Below are 16,724 nucleotides of genomic sequence, written 5' to 3' on the forward strand. Positions count from 1 at the left end.
TCGTAAAATATATTACCTTTTATAATGTTCGTAAAATATATTTGAGGTTCCGGTCCCACAAATTTTAGTTCCGGTTCCATGGTTCCGGTTCCGTCAGTTTGGTTCCGTTTATTTATCACCATCAGATCGAGGTCATTGAATGGTTATTAAAAATGTCAATCACCCTAAAACTTGTAAAATACTGAAGTGTCAAATTCATGGAGCCAGAAACGTAAAAAGAACCACGCCACAACATTCACCCGAAATCAACACTATAGAAAGAAAAACACTAGTATAACAATCACCCAAAATGAACACACGCGCCGGCGTGCACACGCACAGAGCAGCAGAGGTGATCGACTGCAGGACTAACAGTACCGCAGTTCTTCGTAACACTAACAGTACCGCAGTTCTTCGTAACAATAGGTCACGGTGGTACAAGTTATTCTTTTCGAAAACCGTTGATGTGCATAACAAGAAGTATCCCGTTCCATGCGTGCAAGAAGATCAACAAGTCAGAGCGGACTGTTGGAGAGCCAGCTGGACACCATGGCCAAGCACTGCTTGGGCTTGTACTCCGGAGCTGTGTGACCAGCGCCCTGATCAAACAAATAAACACAGCACTTTCTTCACATTGCAACCACTGGCCATTGGCATTGGCATATGGCAATCAAAATAGAGTAATAAAGAACTCAAACTAGCATTATGTACCTTGACTGTTGCAAAGGTGATGTTATTGAAATACACCGTCGCAAACCTGCACCAGAATCAAATGAGGACCAGAGGAATCACATACTATTAACAAAGAACTTCCAGGCTCGAACTTACCCTGCAACTTGTCCGGTGACATACCACGGCCTCCACTCATCCACGACGGCGCCGAGTGACCGGATCCACGCCTGGGTGCCGATGAAAGGCACGGTCATGTCGTGATCCCCACTGTAGATCAGACTCCGGTATCCTCTGCTGGTGACACTTCGGTGATACTCCAAGCTGCTCCATATGTCAGTGGTGTATGGCATGCCGTGGTTGCATCTCACCCACAAAGGAACCGTTTCCTATATTGGTCATATACTTAACTTAACTTTTGTAATTAGGATCCTGAATCAGCACTGTTTTTTATTCAAGTAATGTATTTACCGTGTGGACACCCAGAGCCTCTCTTACCGCCCTGTCATTTGCCCATATACTGGACATGGTGTATCCTGTATCCTGCAGTAATTATTAAACAATGAGTGGAAAATGCAATGTTATATCATAATAACATGGTCATTTTATCAAACAATACAATATCAGAAAACAAATTTGGTATTTCCTATTCACTGACTCTGCACTCTGAAGAAATATCAGACAAGGGGAGCTGTCCACTGTTGTAGTCAAGCAGCATCCTGTCGCCACTTGAATTTCCATCGTATTCGGAACATTCAGGTTCAAGAATGTGATGTGTGTTTATGCCCTTCAAACACTACACTTCGAAGAAAAAAACATCATGAATAGTTGAGATTTACAAAAATGGCTTTGAATTTACTTTCTGCTGCAATATTGTACCTTATCTATTGCATCAAGACAATTTGTGCATCGCATGTTTTGGGGCATACCGGTGACTGAGCTGCAACTTTCCCTGTATATCTGAAATTTAAGCACATACAAATGTTAATCATAAGAGATGAATGGAATAACCCAACTCATTACTGCAATGCAACTCCCTGTACCACCTCATATTGTTCATCGGATATGAGACCCATCATATGGGCATATGGAACTTTGGCTGCCATATCGATCTTGACGTCCGTTAATGGGTTGCCGATGATGTAACCCTGAAGCAATATGTTTAGAATATTAGAATCTACTCATAACCCTTTTCCGGCAAGATACCTGGGTGAATGGATCACCTCTGGCAGTTGTACAATAAATCTTTCCAAAAAAATGATTACTTGGAAGAAAGTAAAAGGTACTGGCTGGAAGTGTGTCAAATTCAGGAGAACTTTGTGGAGGGAAACTGAAGAACAATGGAATAATCTCAAAATTCTAGTTGATTCAGTATGTTTAACTGATAATCCTGACAGAGTTAGATGGAAAATTGGCTATCTGAATACTTTCAAGCCAGAAAATTATACTTGTAGTTCAAATCAGTTGACTTGGTCAATTTCTCATTCTTATGGAAAATAAAAATCCCCCTTGAAGATTTTTCTTTTTGGGTCATGGTTAGGAACATTATTTTGACCACATATAATCTGAGTCGTAGAGGGTGGACATGGAATGATCAATGAGATTTATATTGTTAGAAGTAAATTGTTGATCATCTGAAGTTCACGTGTGTTTTGTGTAAACTAGTTTTGCAAGTGATCTTGTGTGCTTTTGGCCTTACTAGGCAGCCAGATAGCACACATGATCTAACTGGGAGTCGTAGAGGGTGGACATGGAATGATCAATGAGATTTATATTGTTAGAAGTAAATTGTTGATCATCTGAAGTTCACCGAGTGCTTTTCCTCACATCTCAGCGAAAGCCGGTGCTCAGGGACAGTAGTGTGTAGGGTGGTTTGGAAAACCAGGAATGCAGCTTGTTTCAAGCAGCGATACCATAGTGATTGTGATGTTGTAATCTTCAGTTTCTTTAGCTATCTCACTGATTGGGCCATCTGCCCATCTCTTAGAAAAGTCAAGCCAGAGAAAAACTTGAAACCAGAGGATGAAAAAGCTACCGGTAGAAGCATACTCACGGCAGCATGGCTGGGCAGGTACTATAGGTAGACTGACGAATTGAAGGTTTCCGTGTGCTTGTTTTGATTACACTTATGTCATTTCGCTGATATTATGCTTGATAGCAGCAAGACTATAGGTGATTTTGAACACATGGGGATGTAATAAATGGTTCCTGCTTTCTACTTTGAACTCTTGGTCCATTTTGGTTCTCTTTCTGTTTCCAGTTTGTATTGTTGTAAAACTGGCGGATTCTTTAATAAAAATTGAAGGGGGGGGGGGGTGTTGTTTCAAAAAAAGACTACCAAAAGGCTGCACCAGGATTAATTGTTCTACAAGACAAATGACTAAAAAGTGATTCACATATTTATTCAAATTGTAAAGCTGTTGCAGTAAAGGTCTACCTGACCTTCAAATTAAGAAGCGGCCTGTCATCCGTTTTTATACCTGGAAAAGAGGCACGGAGTAGATCATGTGAAGAAATACATTGAGGGTTGAACAGAAAGGTCAACCATTTGAGTAGATAGATTGTTATTCACGTTAATTTTGCAAACTTTGCAGAGATAGGCAATAAAGTAAAGTTTACAAAATTTATAGGAATTACCCAATATTTTTAAAGAACAAGGAAGTTTACCTCTAGCAATTCGAAAGGTTAGAGGTGGCACAATTAAGCCAGAATACGAATCTCCGGCAATGTAAAGTGGATTCAGTAAGAATTCTGAATGCTCCTCGTACCACTGCAGATGGGAAAAATAACGAGATAGGAGCCCTAACATCATAAGAGAATGTCTTTACACGTGGCAAACACTAGTAAAGTAGCAGGAGAACTCCGAAGATTGGAAGTTTCAGAAGCAGTATTATAAACAACACGATCGAATAAACCAAATTGAATAGAAGTGATAAGACGATATGTGATTGGACGGACCTTGGTAAGGAAGATGGCAATTTGGTTAATGGTTATGGTATCGGAGGACTTGTATCCATCATCTGTTGCAGCGTATGAGAAGCCAGCTCCAACAGGGGAATCAAGGAAGATTATATTGGCCACCTAGTGATTAAATCGATGCAATGTAAAGATACAACTGGTATAAGAATATTTAAAAAGTTGCATATATATGCATGATGGTTGGTTAGTGACACTAGCCTTGGTCCAGGAATCTGGCCTGTGCACCAGCTCTGGCAGGCCATCGACATAGGAATGAGACTGGAAACTGAGAGGACCTGCAACATCACCAAAGTTATACTAACTTTTATAATATATGGACACCGCGTCCTGATGAATATGGACAATGCGTGCATGATGGTTGATCAGTTACCGATCTCATAGACGAGGCCGGAGAAGGCGGAGCACCCGGGGCCGCCGGTGAGCCAAAGCAAGACGGGATCCTCTGCCGGACTCCTCTCTGACTGAATGAAGTAATAGAAGAGGCGGACGCCGTTGCCTTTGTCCACTTCCACGTAGCCTGTCTGCAGGGAGAAGGGGAGAGGTCCATGGTAGCCAGGGAGATGGCTCACTACTGTAGTATTCTGCGGCTGCTTCTCGCTCTGCACGATGACCACGAGGAGGAGGAAGCTCAGTCCCAGTGCCAAGCCATGGCTACTTGCCATTGTCTCCTCGTCTATAGCTAGCGGTTGGAGACTGGAGAGGAACAGGATGGATCAACTCAGTTCAGCTCAGCTGTATTTATAGGATGATCATCAGTGAGTCGACATCTTAATTAATTTCCTTAAACAGGAAACTTTCACTGTCATTGGCGGCGTGCTTCCTCTTCAGTTACATGGAGAATCAGATCTCTACACACGTCTTAATTCCAGAAGCCAGCACCGCTGTGCTATTACTTGAGGCATTATAATAGTCCTAAATGAGCACCACGAAAGCAGTGTTAGATGGCACTAGTGTATGTCTTCTAATATCAGTAACTGGAGCCCAGCTGCTTCTCATGATCGCCAGAGAAAGAAGAACCCAGCTGGAACGTCCAACTTCAACTCAATTGCCTTGCTGCTGCGATGGCTGGTATCTTTTGGGAGAGAATCAGCAGCAGCAGCAGCAAATTTGGGTTTGATGGGTGGACAAGTGAAGTGCATGTATGTGTAGAACAAGAAAACCCTGTCCAGAAAGGCACAGGTGCAAGTGTTTGATAGGAGTAGGTCCGTAAGGCAATCAGCTTCAGCACAAAGAGTTTCTCATAAAGTAGAGAGTGCACGTGCTGAGGTTTTCCAACAACAATCCACATATGAAGTGATACGCAAAGACATTTGTACAAGATGCGACAAAAAGCACCTGAAAGAGATCCCCATCAAGGAAGGATCACATTTGCTATTTTTGTGCAACAGTGTAAGTGTAGTACATCCAACAGGACAACTTCTCAAGGGATGGTTGAAGATGAGCCATCAACTTCAGCTGAAAGCATTGGCGAGACTGCAAGAACCACTATTGTCCAACGATCTAAGTATACTGCATCTGAGGGCCGACGACATATCAATGTGAGATTCAGTACACTATTGTCACAGCAAATTGGAGATTGAAAGAAACTAAAAAAAAAAGGTACTTAAAAAATTCCAAAAAAGATGTGCATTCTCATTAAATCCGTCATGCTAATGTCAGCATAAAATTGTTGTATTGTTAGTGCTTCACCAGTTTTGACTGCTATATCTATGTATGACAAGTATAGTATTCATCAAGTGAGCTGTCAATCTGGAAGAACTCAATCAGTCATCTTACATTCAGACACTATGCAATGGAGATTGAAAGAAACAAAAAAAAAGCAGGAGTTAAAAATCTTCCAAAAAAAAGTGCATTCTCATGAAGTCCATCATGCTAATGTCAGCATAAAATTGCTATATTGTTATGCATAACAAGTATAGTATTCATCAAGTGAGCTGTCAATCTGGCAGAACTCAACCAGTCATCTTACATTCAGACACAATGCGGAAACTCCCAAAAGAATGCACAAAATACTGTTCAAGACGTACCTCAAATCAACTATATTTTATTAATCGAATGGGAAAAATTACATCAGCCCAAGATTGGGCACATATTATTAATCGAACATGAAAAATTATTCTGTCAAGGACCATACCAAATGGCTTTGTCTTCAACTACATTGCACCAACTTATTGCGATCAATGCAGGCACAAGCCCAGCAGTTTGCTACTACCCCCGAAAACACAGGAAAGGAAAGGACTGGTACACACCGTCAGCCCAATACATAAATGGGTACAAGACCACCAAAAATTCTGCAGACAAAAGAAGAAACACGGTGTAAATATGACATAGATACCTCATGTGAATCGGAAACTATGCCCTATCCGAGTGAGAGGTAAAATAAGTGGCACCAAGTCACGTTATGAAGCAACTTTGTTACTTGTCAAAATCAGCGTGTTCTATGAATCTTCCTGTTTATAATCATGTCATGATGGACAACATTCAGCATGAATAGCCAGTTGTCCACAAATAACTAAAAATGCAATATCCTAAAATATACATTGAAAGGCTAAAAAAGCCCCAAACCATACCATGTTTATCTTAGCTGTTTTAGTTCATTATGAGCAAAGAAATTCACAGCTAGGGAAAGGTACGCCTAACATAAAAAAATGTTTGTATCGCCAGGAGTGAGCGTACGTCTCCATCAGTTGGCAACAGCTGCACATGACACCTCTAACAACTAGAGTGATCCTACAGTAAGTGCTGGTATTGATCCAGATTTGGATGCTCAAGTGGAATTTGGAACATTCCAAAAAGTGGGAGATCCAACTACACATTGTTATGGTATCTTCGACCTCTCTTTTTTGATTTCGCATGGGAAATAAAACAGCTCCCATTCTTTCTTTGACTCTTTTTCTTTCTTTACATGGGAAATTGTCCCAAATGACAAATGAATAGGTGTGAAAGTACAGTTGCTACAGGCATGCAAAGTTGCAAACGCAGTACGAACAGGCATGAAAGTTACAACAGGCTAATTTCGCAAAGAGATGTTTTAGTTTAGCAAACATGTACCACACTGAATGGCCAGAAACATGTTCAATCAATGTGATACACATACAGAGAGACAAAGAAGCAAGGTACCTTTCTACTTCAACAATCTAGACGTTGAGATAACCCTGGCACCTGCTCTGTCGAGGTGGGCGATGGTGGCCGTCGCTTTCAGCTTCCCCGCCGACCAGAAGGCGTCGACCATCCTCCGGGCAATCTCCTCCCCCTTCTCCTCCCCCTCGATGACAGCCACGGCGGTCGGGCCGGCTCCGCTGATGGTGCATCCCAGCGCCCCGGCCTCCAGAGCGGCGGCCTTGACCGCGACCATGCCGGGTATGAGCGGCGCCCTGGTGGGCTCGACGATGCCGTCGGACGACATGGCGGAGCCGATGCCGGCAGCGTCGCCCTGCAGCACGGCGGCCACGAGCGCGGCGGCCTGGCTGGAGTTGCGGACGTGGTGGCCGATGTCGACTTTCTTGGGCAGCGCGGCGCGCATCTTGGCGGTGGGCGCCTCGAATTCCGGCGTGACGAGGACGAAGCAGAGGCGTAGTGCGGGCGGGCAGGGGAGCTGGACGAGCGTGAAGGGGTCGTAGCTCCGGACGAGGACGAAGCCGCCCTGGATGGCGGGCGCGATGTTGTCGGCGTGGAAGCCGCTGACGGCCTTCTCGGACTCGAGGCCGGCGAGGACGAGGTCGTGGGGCGAGAGCAGGGAGCCGAAGAGCGCGTCGACGGCCTTGGCGGCGGCGGCGGCGGAGGCGGCGGAGGAGCCGAGGCCGGAGCCGAGCGGCAGGCCCTTGGCGAGCGCGAGGGAGACGGCGTGCGAGCGCACGCCGAGGGCGCGCAGCGCGGCGGCGGCGGCGATGCCCGCGCAGTTGCGGAGCGGGTCGCGGGAGAGGCGGGCGGCGAGGTGCGGGCGGGACGGGGAGGTGACGGCGGAGATGGCGACGGTGCCCGCGGGCAGGGAGGGGTCGAGGGTGGCGGTGACGGTGTCGCCGAGGGAGAGGGAGGCGTCGGCCACCGCGCAGCCCAGGAAGTCGAAACCCGGGCCCAGGTTGGCCACCGTGGCCGGCGCGAACGCCGTGACGGACTGGAAGGCTGGGGACGGGTCGGAGGAGAGTGAGGCGGCGGGGAGCTTGAGCTTTCTGGGGAGGCGGAGGATCGGGAGGGGGGACTTGCGGGTGGTGGAGGGGAAGGAGGAGGGCGGCGCGGTGGCCGGAGATGCCGTCGTGGCCGCCGCCATTTTTGGGGTTGGTGCGAGGGTGGGTTTGGTCTGTGAAAAAGGTTTTGACCTTTGCGAGCGCGCACGGGACGGGGTTGCCGGTTGGATACCTATTGAAACTTACAGCTATGGCCCACCACCCACCACAGTCCACACAGGCAAAGGCAAAGGCAACCCAACTACATCTGGGCATGGGCAGCCCGGCCCGGATGGCCCGGCCCGAAAATACTGGGCCAGACCGGCCTCGGGCCTGAAATCTAAGCCCGAACGTCGGGCCAGGCTGGGCTCGGGCCTTCCTTTTTGCTCATTTTAGTCTGGTTGGGCCGGGTTTCTTGGGCCAGACCGGGCTTTTTACTCATTCGGGCAGGGTTCGGGCTTAAATTACAAGCCCGACGGTCGAGCCGGGCTCGGGCCTGACTTTTTACCCGTGGGCTTTTTAAAGCCTAGCCCGTAGCCCGGCGCAGCCCAAGCTTTGCCCAGGTGTAAACCCAACCCACTACAAATCTGCACGATCGACCACCATGGCGATGGTGACGTCGCCTCTGGCTCCGGTCGTCGTGGTCGTCGTCTTCGTCCTCAACTATGAGTGTGCATGTCCTTGATCCTCATCTGAAATCGATTCTGTCATTCCTGATCTGCCTTAAATTGTTGCGCATTTGGCACATGAGGGCATTTGATTGTTGGAAGGTTTTCAAGTTGTGGCCAACACGGTTCTTAAAGCACCACCAGACCTGGTTCGGCAGGAACGGTCGAATCACCCGTTTCCAGCGAGTCACCATCGTCTCATCCAAAAGCTCTTGCATAGCCACCGAAGGGAGATGGCGCGATCTCGGGTGGCACGGCGAAAAAGCAGCAGAACGAATTCGGTCACCACTCGTGAAATTTCGCCACCGTATTTAGAGACGACTCTCCCACCGCGAAATCAAAATCTCCCTTTTCCCCTGTTTCAAGCTCACCATTCGAGATCTAGCGACATGGTCGTCTCTTTGGCACTAGCAAGGTCCCCGAGGTCGGTGGCGGTGACTCGACCGTTGCAGTGGTGACTGGCCACGAAGAGTCCGCTTCTTACTCTACATCGTTCATCCAGTTGTTGTAAGAATCCCAACCCCTACCTCTAGGTCAAATCGAACTGATTGGTATACATGGGGAGATCTGATAGCTTCGATTCGATTGTAGTCGATCCCTTCTAAGACGCTCGTCCTTCCTGGATCTTCGTCAAGCACTGCGACGTTGGTTCTCCTTGGATCTTCGTCGTCCATGGAGACGATTGTGCTGACTGCCTCTGTGCGGGGATCTCCTTCTTCCCCTACCTATATATGTGCTACATGTTCTCCCTCTAACAGTAAGAAGCCTTTGTTCTTTCTTGTTCTACTTTAGAGATCTGTATAGTTATGGTTTATCAGTTTTGTGGTACAATGCTTAGCAATGCTCTCCATAACATAATGTAGGCGATCATACCTGTTAGCTTCCCCGATTTGTCAACTCCGTCAATCAACATCATTGCCATGACCTCAAATGAGCCCGCAACTTATGTGCATGATGAATCATTGTATGCACACAAACCTTTAATGGTTTGGCAACCTAATGTGTCTGAGTTCGTCCTGAACCGGTTAGTTGAGCTTCTGAAAAGCGGTGTATGCTTTAACCAAGGCTTCAAAGAGTCCTAGATAAAGAAGGTCACCAATGGTGTTCTTGATTTCATTGGCATCGTTGTGAGCACTCTTCAGATTTACAACCACATCGGGAAGTGGAGGAACATGTGGAGCCTCATTAGCAGCAGGTTAAAAAGTGAGGGCAAACTCAAATGGACCGAAGAAGGCACTTGCTTCGTGCTTGACGATGAGGACAACATGCATGATCACCTTAAGTAATAAACCTTTGTCATGCTTCCTTGTTGTTCCTTCGTGAACATTGATGCATGACCACCGAAAGTGGCTCGTAGCTCGTTTGCAACGGGCTAACACCCACTAAGCCTGCTCTCATGGAGCCCCAAATTCGGCTCAGTCTACCAAACGTCCATGGTGTGGCAAATATGCAATTTGTAGACAAAGGTTCCTTTATAATTTCGTTCATCTCTTAGTTCTTTTTAATCATTGGATCCATCAGTGACGAAAACATGACGCAAACGAGCTGCTGGTATTGTTCCCAATCGACCAGAACATTGGCCTGGATTTCTACATACAAAATAAAGCATTGCCAGCAACAGTTTCTGTCAATTCTTTCTGACGACATATACAGATAGATGTTACAGGATGAGCGTAAAGACAACGATTTTGAGTAGCCTTTTCGTAATACCTGAACCTATGATCCTTCTAAGAGCAGCAACTTTTGAACACCAAAAACACAGTTCAACACAGACGTTACAAGATTATTATCACGACACATCACGAAATCCCTTCTATAAAAACATCACAAAAACCCTACCTACGCGACGCCGTTCACAACGTCATCATCGTCGATTTTGCAACGGCTTCAACAGGTTTCTGAAAGTACCCGCTCTCTTGACATCCTTGTCCTGCAACTCCTCCTCCTCGGTGCAGCTGCAACTGCCCGTGTTGAAGTTCATGCCGCAGGTAAGGCACAAACCCTTGCAGCTTGTGCTGCAGAAGGCATCCAGTGTGATCTCCAGGTGGATGATGTCCCGGATGTGCTTCGAGATGTCCACCTCCTTCTCACTGGCCGGGAAGTGCACACGGTCATCCCAGTCGATGTCTTGGTCGTCTTCGTCCTGGCTCCCGGTCACTGAAGGGAACTTGGTAGTGTCTTCTTCGTATACGGTGCCGAGGTCAACCACGTCAGGTTCCTCCACCAGGTCTTCTGTCAGTAAGAGGGAGAAGTTGGCGAATATACCTTGTGGCGCTGGCTCGGCACACCTGTAAAAGGAAGCATAATAATGAGTTTAAAATAAGAGAACCAACAACAACCTTGCTAGAGTTGTGCAACAAAACAACCTAGTCGTCAGAATGATAGGTTTCCACTTTTCAGACAATTCAGGCATTCACCTGGGCCGTGAAATACCAGTCTTACATGGAAATATTTCCATGTTGTCACAGTTAAGTTGGACTACAATTTTTGACTGCTTATTGTCTCTGGCAGAGGTATCAGTACATGTCAGCTCCAGCTTAAAGATTATATTACTCTCTGGGAACTAAATAACTTTTCTTAAAGGTTAAGGGACTCTACATGATATGGAGACCATGGAGGCAAAGTCTGTCCTTATAGACAGTCTGAAAATGCCACACATGAGTCTGCCAGATTACTCTCAAACTAGCTAACGAAGTATCCTTGGCTGTTAGCCAATGGCCAAAGCAACAGGTTTTTGAACTGAATATTTGAGCAAGTCAAAGCTGGAATGCCATCCGCAGTTTAAATGCTGATTAGGTGATGCGATACAATAACAACAGAACAATGCTACTACCTTTGTTCCTAAATATAAGATGTTTTGGTAGGTCTTATATCGTGGAGAGGTAATACATTTCTGTAGGGTAAATTGGTATCAAGATTGTCACTCGGCTCTGAAATTTCTCAAGTCTGAAAATGCCAGGTTATTAAAAGTTTAAAACTAGCAAGCTAGTTGTACAAATTACTCGAAATTTGGTTGGCTGTTTTGCTGCTGCTTTCTTTTGGGTGAAACTAAGCTAGTATCAAGACCGCCACTTCATTCTCTCCAATTCTTGCAACAATTAATCGTCTATCAATAACACACAATTAGACATTATGCAAAGGTAACAGCAAGAGAATTTATGCTATTGTTCTGTAGAATACTAAATCAAAGTGGTAGTAACAGGAATGTCACTTTTGCTCTGCAATCATACACATACATTGAAACATACAGTGGAGGAACGAGGCAGCAAGAATTGGGGTCTAACCGGTAGCAGCCGAGGGTGATGACGGTGCGCACGATGCCGTCGAGGCGCAGGCGGCCGCGGCGCCTGGTGACGTCGACGGAGACGAGCACGGGCGTGGTCTCCGCGCCGTCCCTGGGCTTCGTCTTGGTGGAGGGGAGGATGCCCATGGCGGCGGCGCGGGCCCTGGAGTGCGAGGAGGAGAGGTCGGCGAGGCCCAGGCGCTCGAGCGTGGTGGCGTACTCCACGTGGTGCGCCGCCGCGTCGCGCCGGTACACCAGCGCGCCCTCCCACGGCGACGACCCGTCCTCGTCGTCGTCGTCCCCGTCAAGGCCCTCGAGCTCGTCGAGGTCGAGCGTGAGGAAGGCATCGTCGGGGTCGACGGCGTGGCGGCGCCCCCATGGCCGCCCAGCTGAGGAGGGGAGCCGGCGGGATTGTAACCACGGCTGGAGGAGGCGGCGCTGCAGGAGGGCGGTCGTCGCCGGCGTGCGGTGGGGGAGGAGGAGCGGGCAGTGGCAGTGCGCCGCGGCGCCGACCGGATAACACACCATCATTTCTCCTCTTTTCTCTCCGAAGTGAGCAGGGAACTTTTATTTTCTTTCCAAGGCTCATACAAGAAGATATTTCTACAATAACCATCAATCATGGAATAATTATGAAAAAATAAGAAAACATCATGTTACAAGAAGGCCAAATGGAAGATATTTTTGTTCTCCATAATATGCAAGATATCATGACACGAGCAGTGGAGCGTAGCTATGTCCTTGAGAAATACACTTGTAGCGTGTGACATCCCGTGCACGTAGCCACCGTCCATCCGCAATTAGATTTGAAAATTCACTATCTCTGATATTTCCTGACACACATGCACGCATCTTTCCTATTCACTTTGTTACCATATAGTATTAGTAGAGAAAAGCCTTTCAGTGGCAACCATCCTTACTCCTTAGGCTGGTGCCAATGCGGGCGAGAGCTGGGACGGTATCGCCCGCAACGGGGTGATAGCGGGGCGAGTTGGCGGCGAGACGGCAGCGCGGGGCGACGGATCCACCGCCCGGCGGTACCGCCCGCTACCGCCCGGCTGCCGCCCGCGCTGGTGCGGAGGGAGGCGAGAGCGGGGCGAGAAGGGGGCGAGAGCGGGAGCGGCGCGCTGGCCGGTGGGGGCGGTAGCGGGGCGAGAGCGGGTGGCGCGATTTGATTCGTCCACGGCAGCAAGTCGTTGGGTGATGTGGAGGAGAGAGAAGTGAGAGCTGGGACTATAGCCCGTGCACTGGCACCGTGGGGTGAGAGTGTGGTGAGAGTGAGGGTAAAAGCTGACGTGGCGAGGCTGTAAGGGTACATTGCCCCTATGTGTGGTTTTGGTAATTAATGACAACCCCTATGGACTAATGTTTTCATTGAGTTTATATGAAGGAATATTCCATAGGTACTACTTGTTCTCCATGTGTTGGATTCAAGTATGGATGCCATGAAGATAAATGTATACCTTGTGTATTGGATCAAGAACATCGTATGAGAAGATACAAGGTTGAGTTGGACAAGTTCAAGATAAGTATCTTGAGTGGATCACATGCTTGAAGCTTGTCGTCCATTTGGTGATAATGGACATGTGAAGATGTGCATCAATGGGGCTTTCCCATCATAGTGTATGGGGGAGCATTTGTGAGTCTTCACGAAGCAACATTGGTCAAGTGTGGCATTCCGGCTGAGTGAAGCTTGAAGAGTTATCATCAAGATCAAGCGGGATGCGCAAGGCAAAGGTATGACCTTGCTAGGTTTTCCTTTTACCGGTCTCAAGGTGGATGTTGGGAGACCGGATTATAGGATAGATAGCCGCACTATTAAGAGGGGCTTTCGGTTGGGTAACTTGATCACATCGTCTTAGGGAGCTCAATCCTTTGCATACTTTGCATATCCTTATTGCTTCTTGGTGTTTCTCTATGTGAGGTTCTTGAGCTTGTTGCTAGCTTTACAACAAGCCCAAGTTCATCGAAAACGGAGTTCGCATGCATCTTCTATTGCGTTTTCGAGGTTGGGTGATTTTACCGGGTATTCATGATATAAGGTTCTACCCTTTTATATTCATGATAAAATCCCCTCCTACAGGTTCTTGAGTTTGCACTTTCTATTGGATAGCATTCGTCGTTATCTTTCCAACAAAATTGGTTTCATGTTAATCGGAGTTCGGGAGCAATAGTTATTAAAGAAAAGGTAAAAGAGAAAAAGAAAAGAAAAAAGAAAAAGGGGGAGGCGGCCGGTTGCCGCCCGCCTGCCGGACCGCATGCCGGCCCACCCGGCCGACCGGGCGGCCACCGGCCCACCAGCCGGGCAGCCCAGCTCCACCTCCGGTCCAACCGGACTACGCACCGGGCCGCCTCGGCCTTTTCCCTCGCGCGGCTCGTGGACCGGCCTTGGGCCTCGGTCCACGACCGCCAGCCCGGCCGCCTCTCCGGTCCAGGCCGGATGCTCCTCCGGGCCGCTTCCCCACCGACGGCCCACGAGGCCCGGCGCCTCCCCGCGCGGCTCGGGGCTTATCCGCCGCCCTGCGCGCCCTCTACCCCGCCCGGCCGGTGGGCCGGCTCGACCGGACAGAGCCACCGGCCTCCCCGGCCCGAGTCTCGGCCGGCCGGCCTCGCCGGCCGGCCGGGCTGCTTTTTCAGCTCGTTTTTTAGCCGATTTTCTGCCCGTTTTTTCTGTCTTTTTCCCCCAACAGTTATTTTTCCACTTGGGCTATAAATACCTTTCTTCCACCTTGAGCTTGGGCACTTCTTCCCCTTTCTCTCACCTCCATTGTTGCATTTGAAGAAGTTGCTCTCTCTCTTGTTCCCCCCCATGATTCTTGCTCATATTTGAGGATTTGAGAGAGGAGATCTAGATCTACACTTCCACCAAACCATTTCTTCTCTAAGTGAGGGAATCTCTTGGGATCTAGATCTTGGAGTCTTTGGTTGACTTTCCCCTTGTTCTTCCTCTCCAATCTCATCCTAGCATTCGTTGCTTTGGTGGGATTTGAGTGTGAAGGACTTGAACACCTCCGGTGTTCTTGCTTTGCATCATTGCATTGTGTTGAGCTCTCCACCACGATTTGTTCGAGTGAGAGACCGTGAGCTTGTTACTCTTGGAGGGTGACCTCCTAGTTGGCTTGGTGATTGGTGCTCCGGTGATCTCTTCAAGAAGATTGTGAAGAGGCCCGGGCTTCTCCTTCGTGGAGCTTGTGAAGTGGTTGTGGAGCTTGCCATCTCCGGAGCGGAGGAAAAGCTAACCATAAGGAAGGGGCCATTATCCTTCGTGGGTGTGGTTCGGAGAATAGGGTGAGCCTTCGTGGCGCGGGGAATCCTTCGTGGGACCTCCACTCCTCCAAACGTGACGTACCTTGTTGCAAAGCAAGGGAACACGGGAATACATCCTCGTCTCCGCGTGCCTCGGTTATTTCTATACCCGAGCTCTCTTTCCTTGTGATAGCCATCGTGCTTGAAGTACATATATCTTGCTATCACTTGTGCTACATATATCTTGTGCCTATCTTGCTTAGCTCTAGTTGCTATTGTTACACTTAGTTGAGCTTAGCATATTTAGGGTTTGTGCTTGTAAACTAAACGATAGTTTAATTCCGCATTCATACAAGACAAATCCGCAAGAGTTTGTAATTGCCTATTCACCCCCCCCCTCTAGGCGACATCTCGATCTTTCAATTGGTATCAGAGCAAGGTCTCTCCTTGTTTTAGGCTTCACCGCCTTGAGAGTAAAGATGTCGGCTAGTAATTTAGTGCACAATGACACAATTATCTTTAATGGCACAAATTATCTTTTGTGGCGAAATTGCTTGCTTTGTAATCTTCGGACCTTGTGTCCACATATAGAGCAATTTCTAGATGTTGGTTTTTCTCCTCCGATGGATTCTCAAAATCTATCTTTAGAGGATGAGAAAACTTACATCTTGAAGCTCAAGTATCTAATGAGCTTTTATTCTCCTTGAGACCCGATTTTCGTAGGTTCTTGATATATATAAAGAGAAAATCGTCTCATGAGATGTGGATCAAGCTTAAGGAAATGTTTGGTGGATCCACTTCTAAATTGGTCGGTGGTGACTCCGAGGAGCTCTCTTCCCTTCACATCATGAAGAGCTCCAAGTTGCTTCCACCTCCGGTCGTGATGATATATCATCTTCTTCCACTTCACCAACGTGTTGCAAGACACAAGGTAATGATATGGTGAGTGGTGAGGGAAATTGCAATGTTGATATTGTGATCAATAGTGATGACTCTTCATCTCTATCTCATTGCAATGTTTCCTCTTTGGACTTAAACACATCTAGCATTGAAAATGACCTACATGCTTGTGTTGTTAGTCCTTGCATATCATGTGTAAATTGCTTACATAAATCTCATGAAGATATGCTTACCTTGTCTTGCCCCCATAATCGAAATGCTTATATTTCCTCTAGTTGTTTGTTGACTAACAATGTAGAGGAAACCGAACACTATATGGATCAAGACATGTTTTCAAATGAGGATTCAAGAATATCTTCATCTTCATCCTCCGGTATGCACATGTGCCTTATGGCAAATGGATCAAAGGTATCTCCTACTTTGACTCCTAACACTTCCTCTAATGATGAGAGTGATGATGATGATAATGATGAAGAATATAATACCTTGGTGCATAATATGGCAATGATATATGCTTCTCTTCATGGTAATAAAGAAGCTCGTGCTAATCTCGAATACTCTATGGATATCTTGAATAAATATAAGGAAACCATAGTGAAGTTGGAATCCCATGTTGAAAATGAGGAAATGAGATTCACTCTCCTCAAGCATGAGCTAAAAGAGGAGAAGCATGCTAATTTCATGCTTACACAAAAAGTTGAATCCTATATGCATGAAAATGAGAAAACTATTGTTGATGCTTGTGCTACTAACTCTAATTCTTGTGAAGCATCGACCTTAAAGGAGAATGTTGAGCTAAGGGCTCAACTTGAGTTGCTAACTAGCAATTATAGGGAA

The 16,724-nt window shown here is 47.2% G+C and overlaps 3 protein-coding genes across 3 annotated transcripts; all 3 read right to left on the reverse strand.

Moving 5' to 3' along the window:
* Window positions 1-494: 494 nt before the first annotated feature.
* Window positions 495-4,289, reverse strand: LOC124672870 (serine carboxypeptidase-like 17). Its single transcript, XM_047209031.1, has 12 exons — window positions 3,998-4,289; window positions 3,826-3,902; window positions 3,607-3,729; window positions 3,316-3,418; window positions 3,091-3,128; window positions 1,695-1,796; window positions 1,528-1,608; window positions 1,307-1,444; window positions 1,120-1,191; window positions 808-1,037; window positions 691-736; window positions 495-578 (listed from the first exon to the last, which is right to left on the reverse strand). The coding sequence occupies exons 1-12, from the start codon at window positions 4,287-4,289 to the stop codon at window positions 495-497; spliced, it is 1,386 nt and encodes a 461-aa protein (XP_047064987.1).
* Window positions 4,290-5,505: 1,216 nt separating this feature from the next.
* LOC124675747 (homoserine kinase-like) lies at window positions 5,506-7,938 on the reverse strand. Its single transcript, XM_047211821.1, has 2 exons — window positions 6,748-7,938; window positions 5,506-5,918 (listed from the first exon to the last, which is right to left on the reverse strand). Exon 1 carries the CDS (start codon window positions 7,892-7,894, stop codon window positions 6,752-6,754), a length of 1,143 nt encoding a protein of 380 aa, XP_047067777.1. The 5' UTR covers window positions 7,895-7,938; the 3' UTR covers window positions 5,506-5,918; window positions 6,748-6,751.
* Window positions 7,939-10,010: 2,072 nt separating this feature from the next.
* On the reverse strand, window positions 10,011-12,278 carry LOC124675328 (large ribosomal RNA subunit accumulation protein YCED homolog 1, chloroplastic-like). The gene is made up of 2 exons (XM_047211395.1): window positions 11,743-12,278; window positions 10,011-10,746 (listed from the first exon to the last, which is right to left on the reverse strand). Exons 1-2 carry the CDS (start codon window positions 12,270-12,272, stop codon window positions 10,323-10,325), a joined length of 954 nt encoding a protein of 317 aa, XP_047067351.1. The 5' UTR covers window positions 12,273-12,278; the 3' UTR covers window positions 10,011-10,322.
* Between the last annotated feature and the right edge of the window lie 4,446 nt (window positions 12,279-16,724).

Source organism: Lolium rigidum, chromosome 7, assembly GCF_022539505.1.
Source record: "Lolium rigidum isolate FL_2022 chromosome 7, APGP_CSIRO_Lrig_0.1, whole genome shotgun sequence".
NCBI lineage: Eukaryota > Viridiplantae > Streptophyta > Magnoliopsida > Poales > Poaceae > Lolium > Lolium rigidum.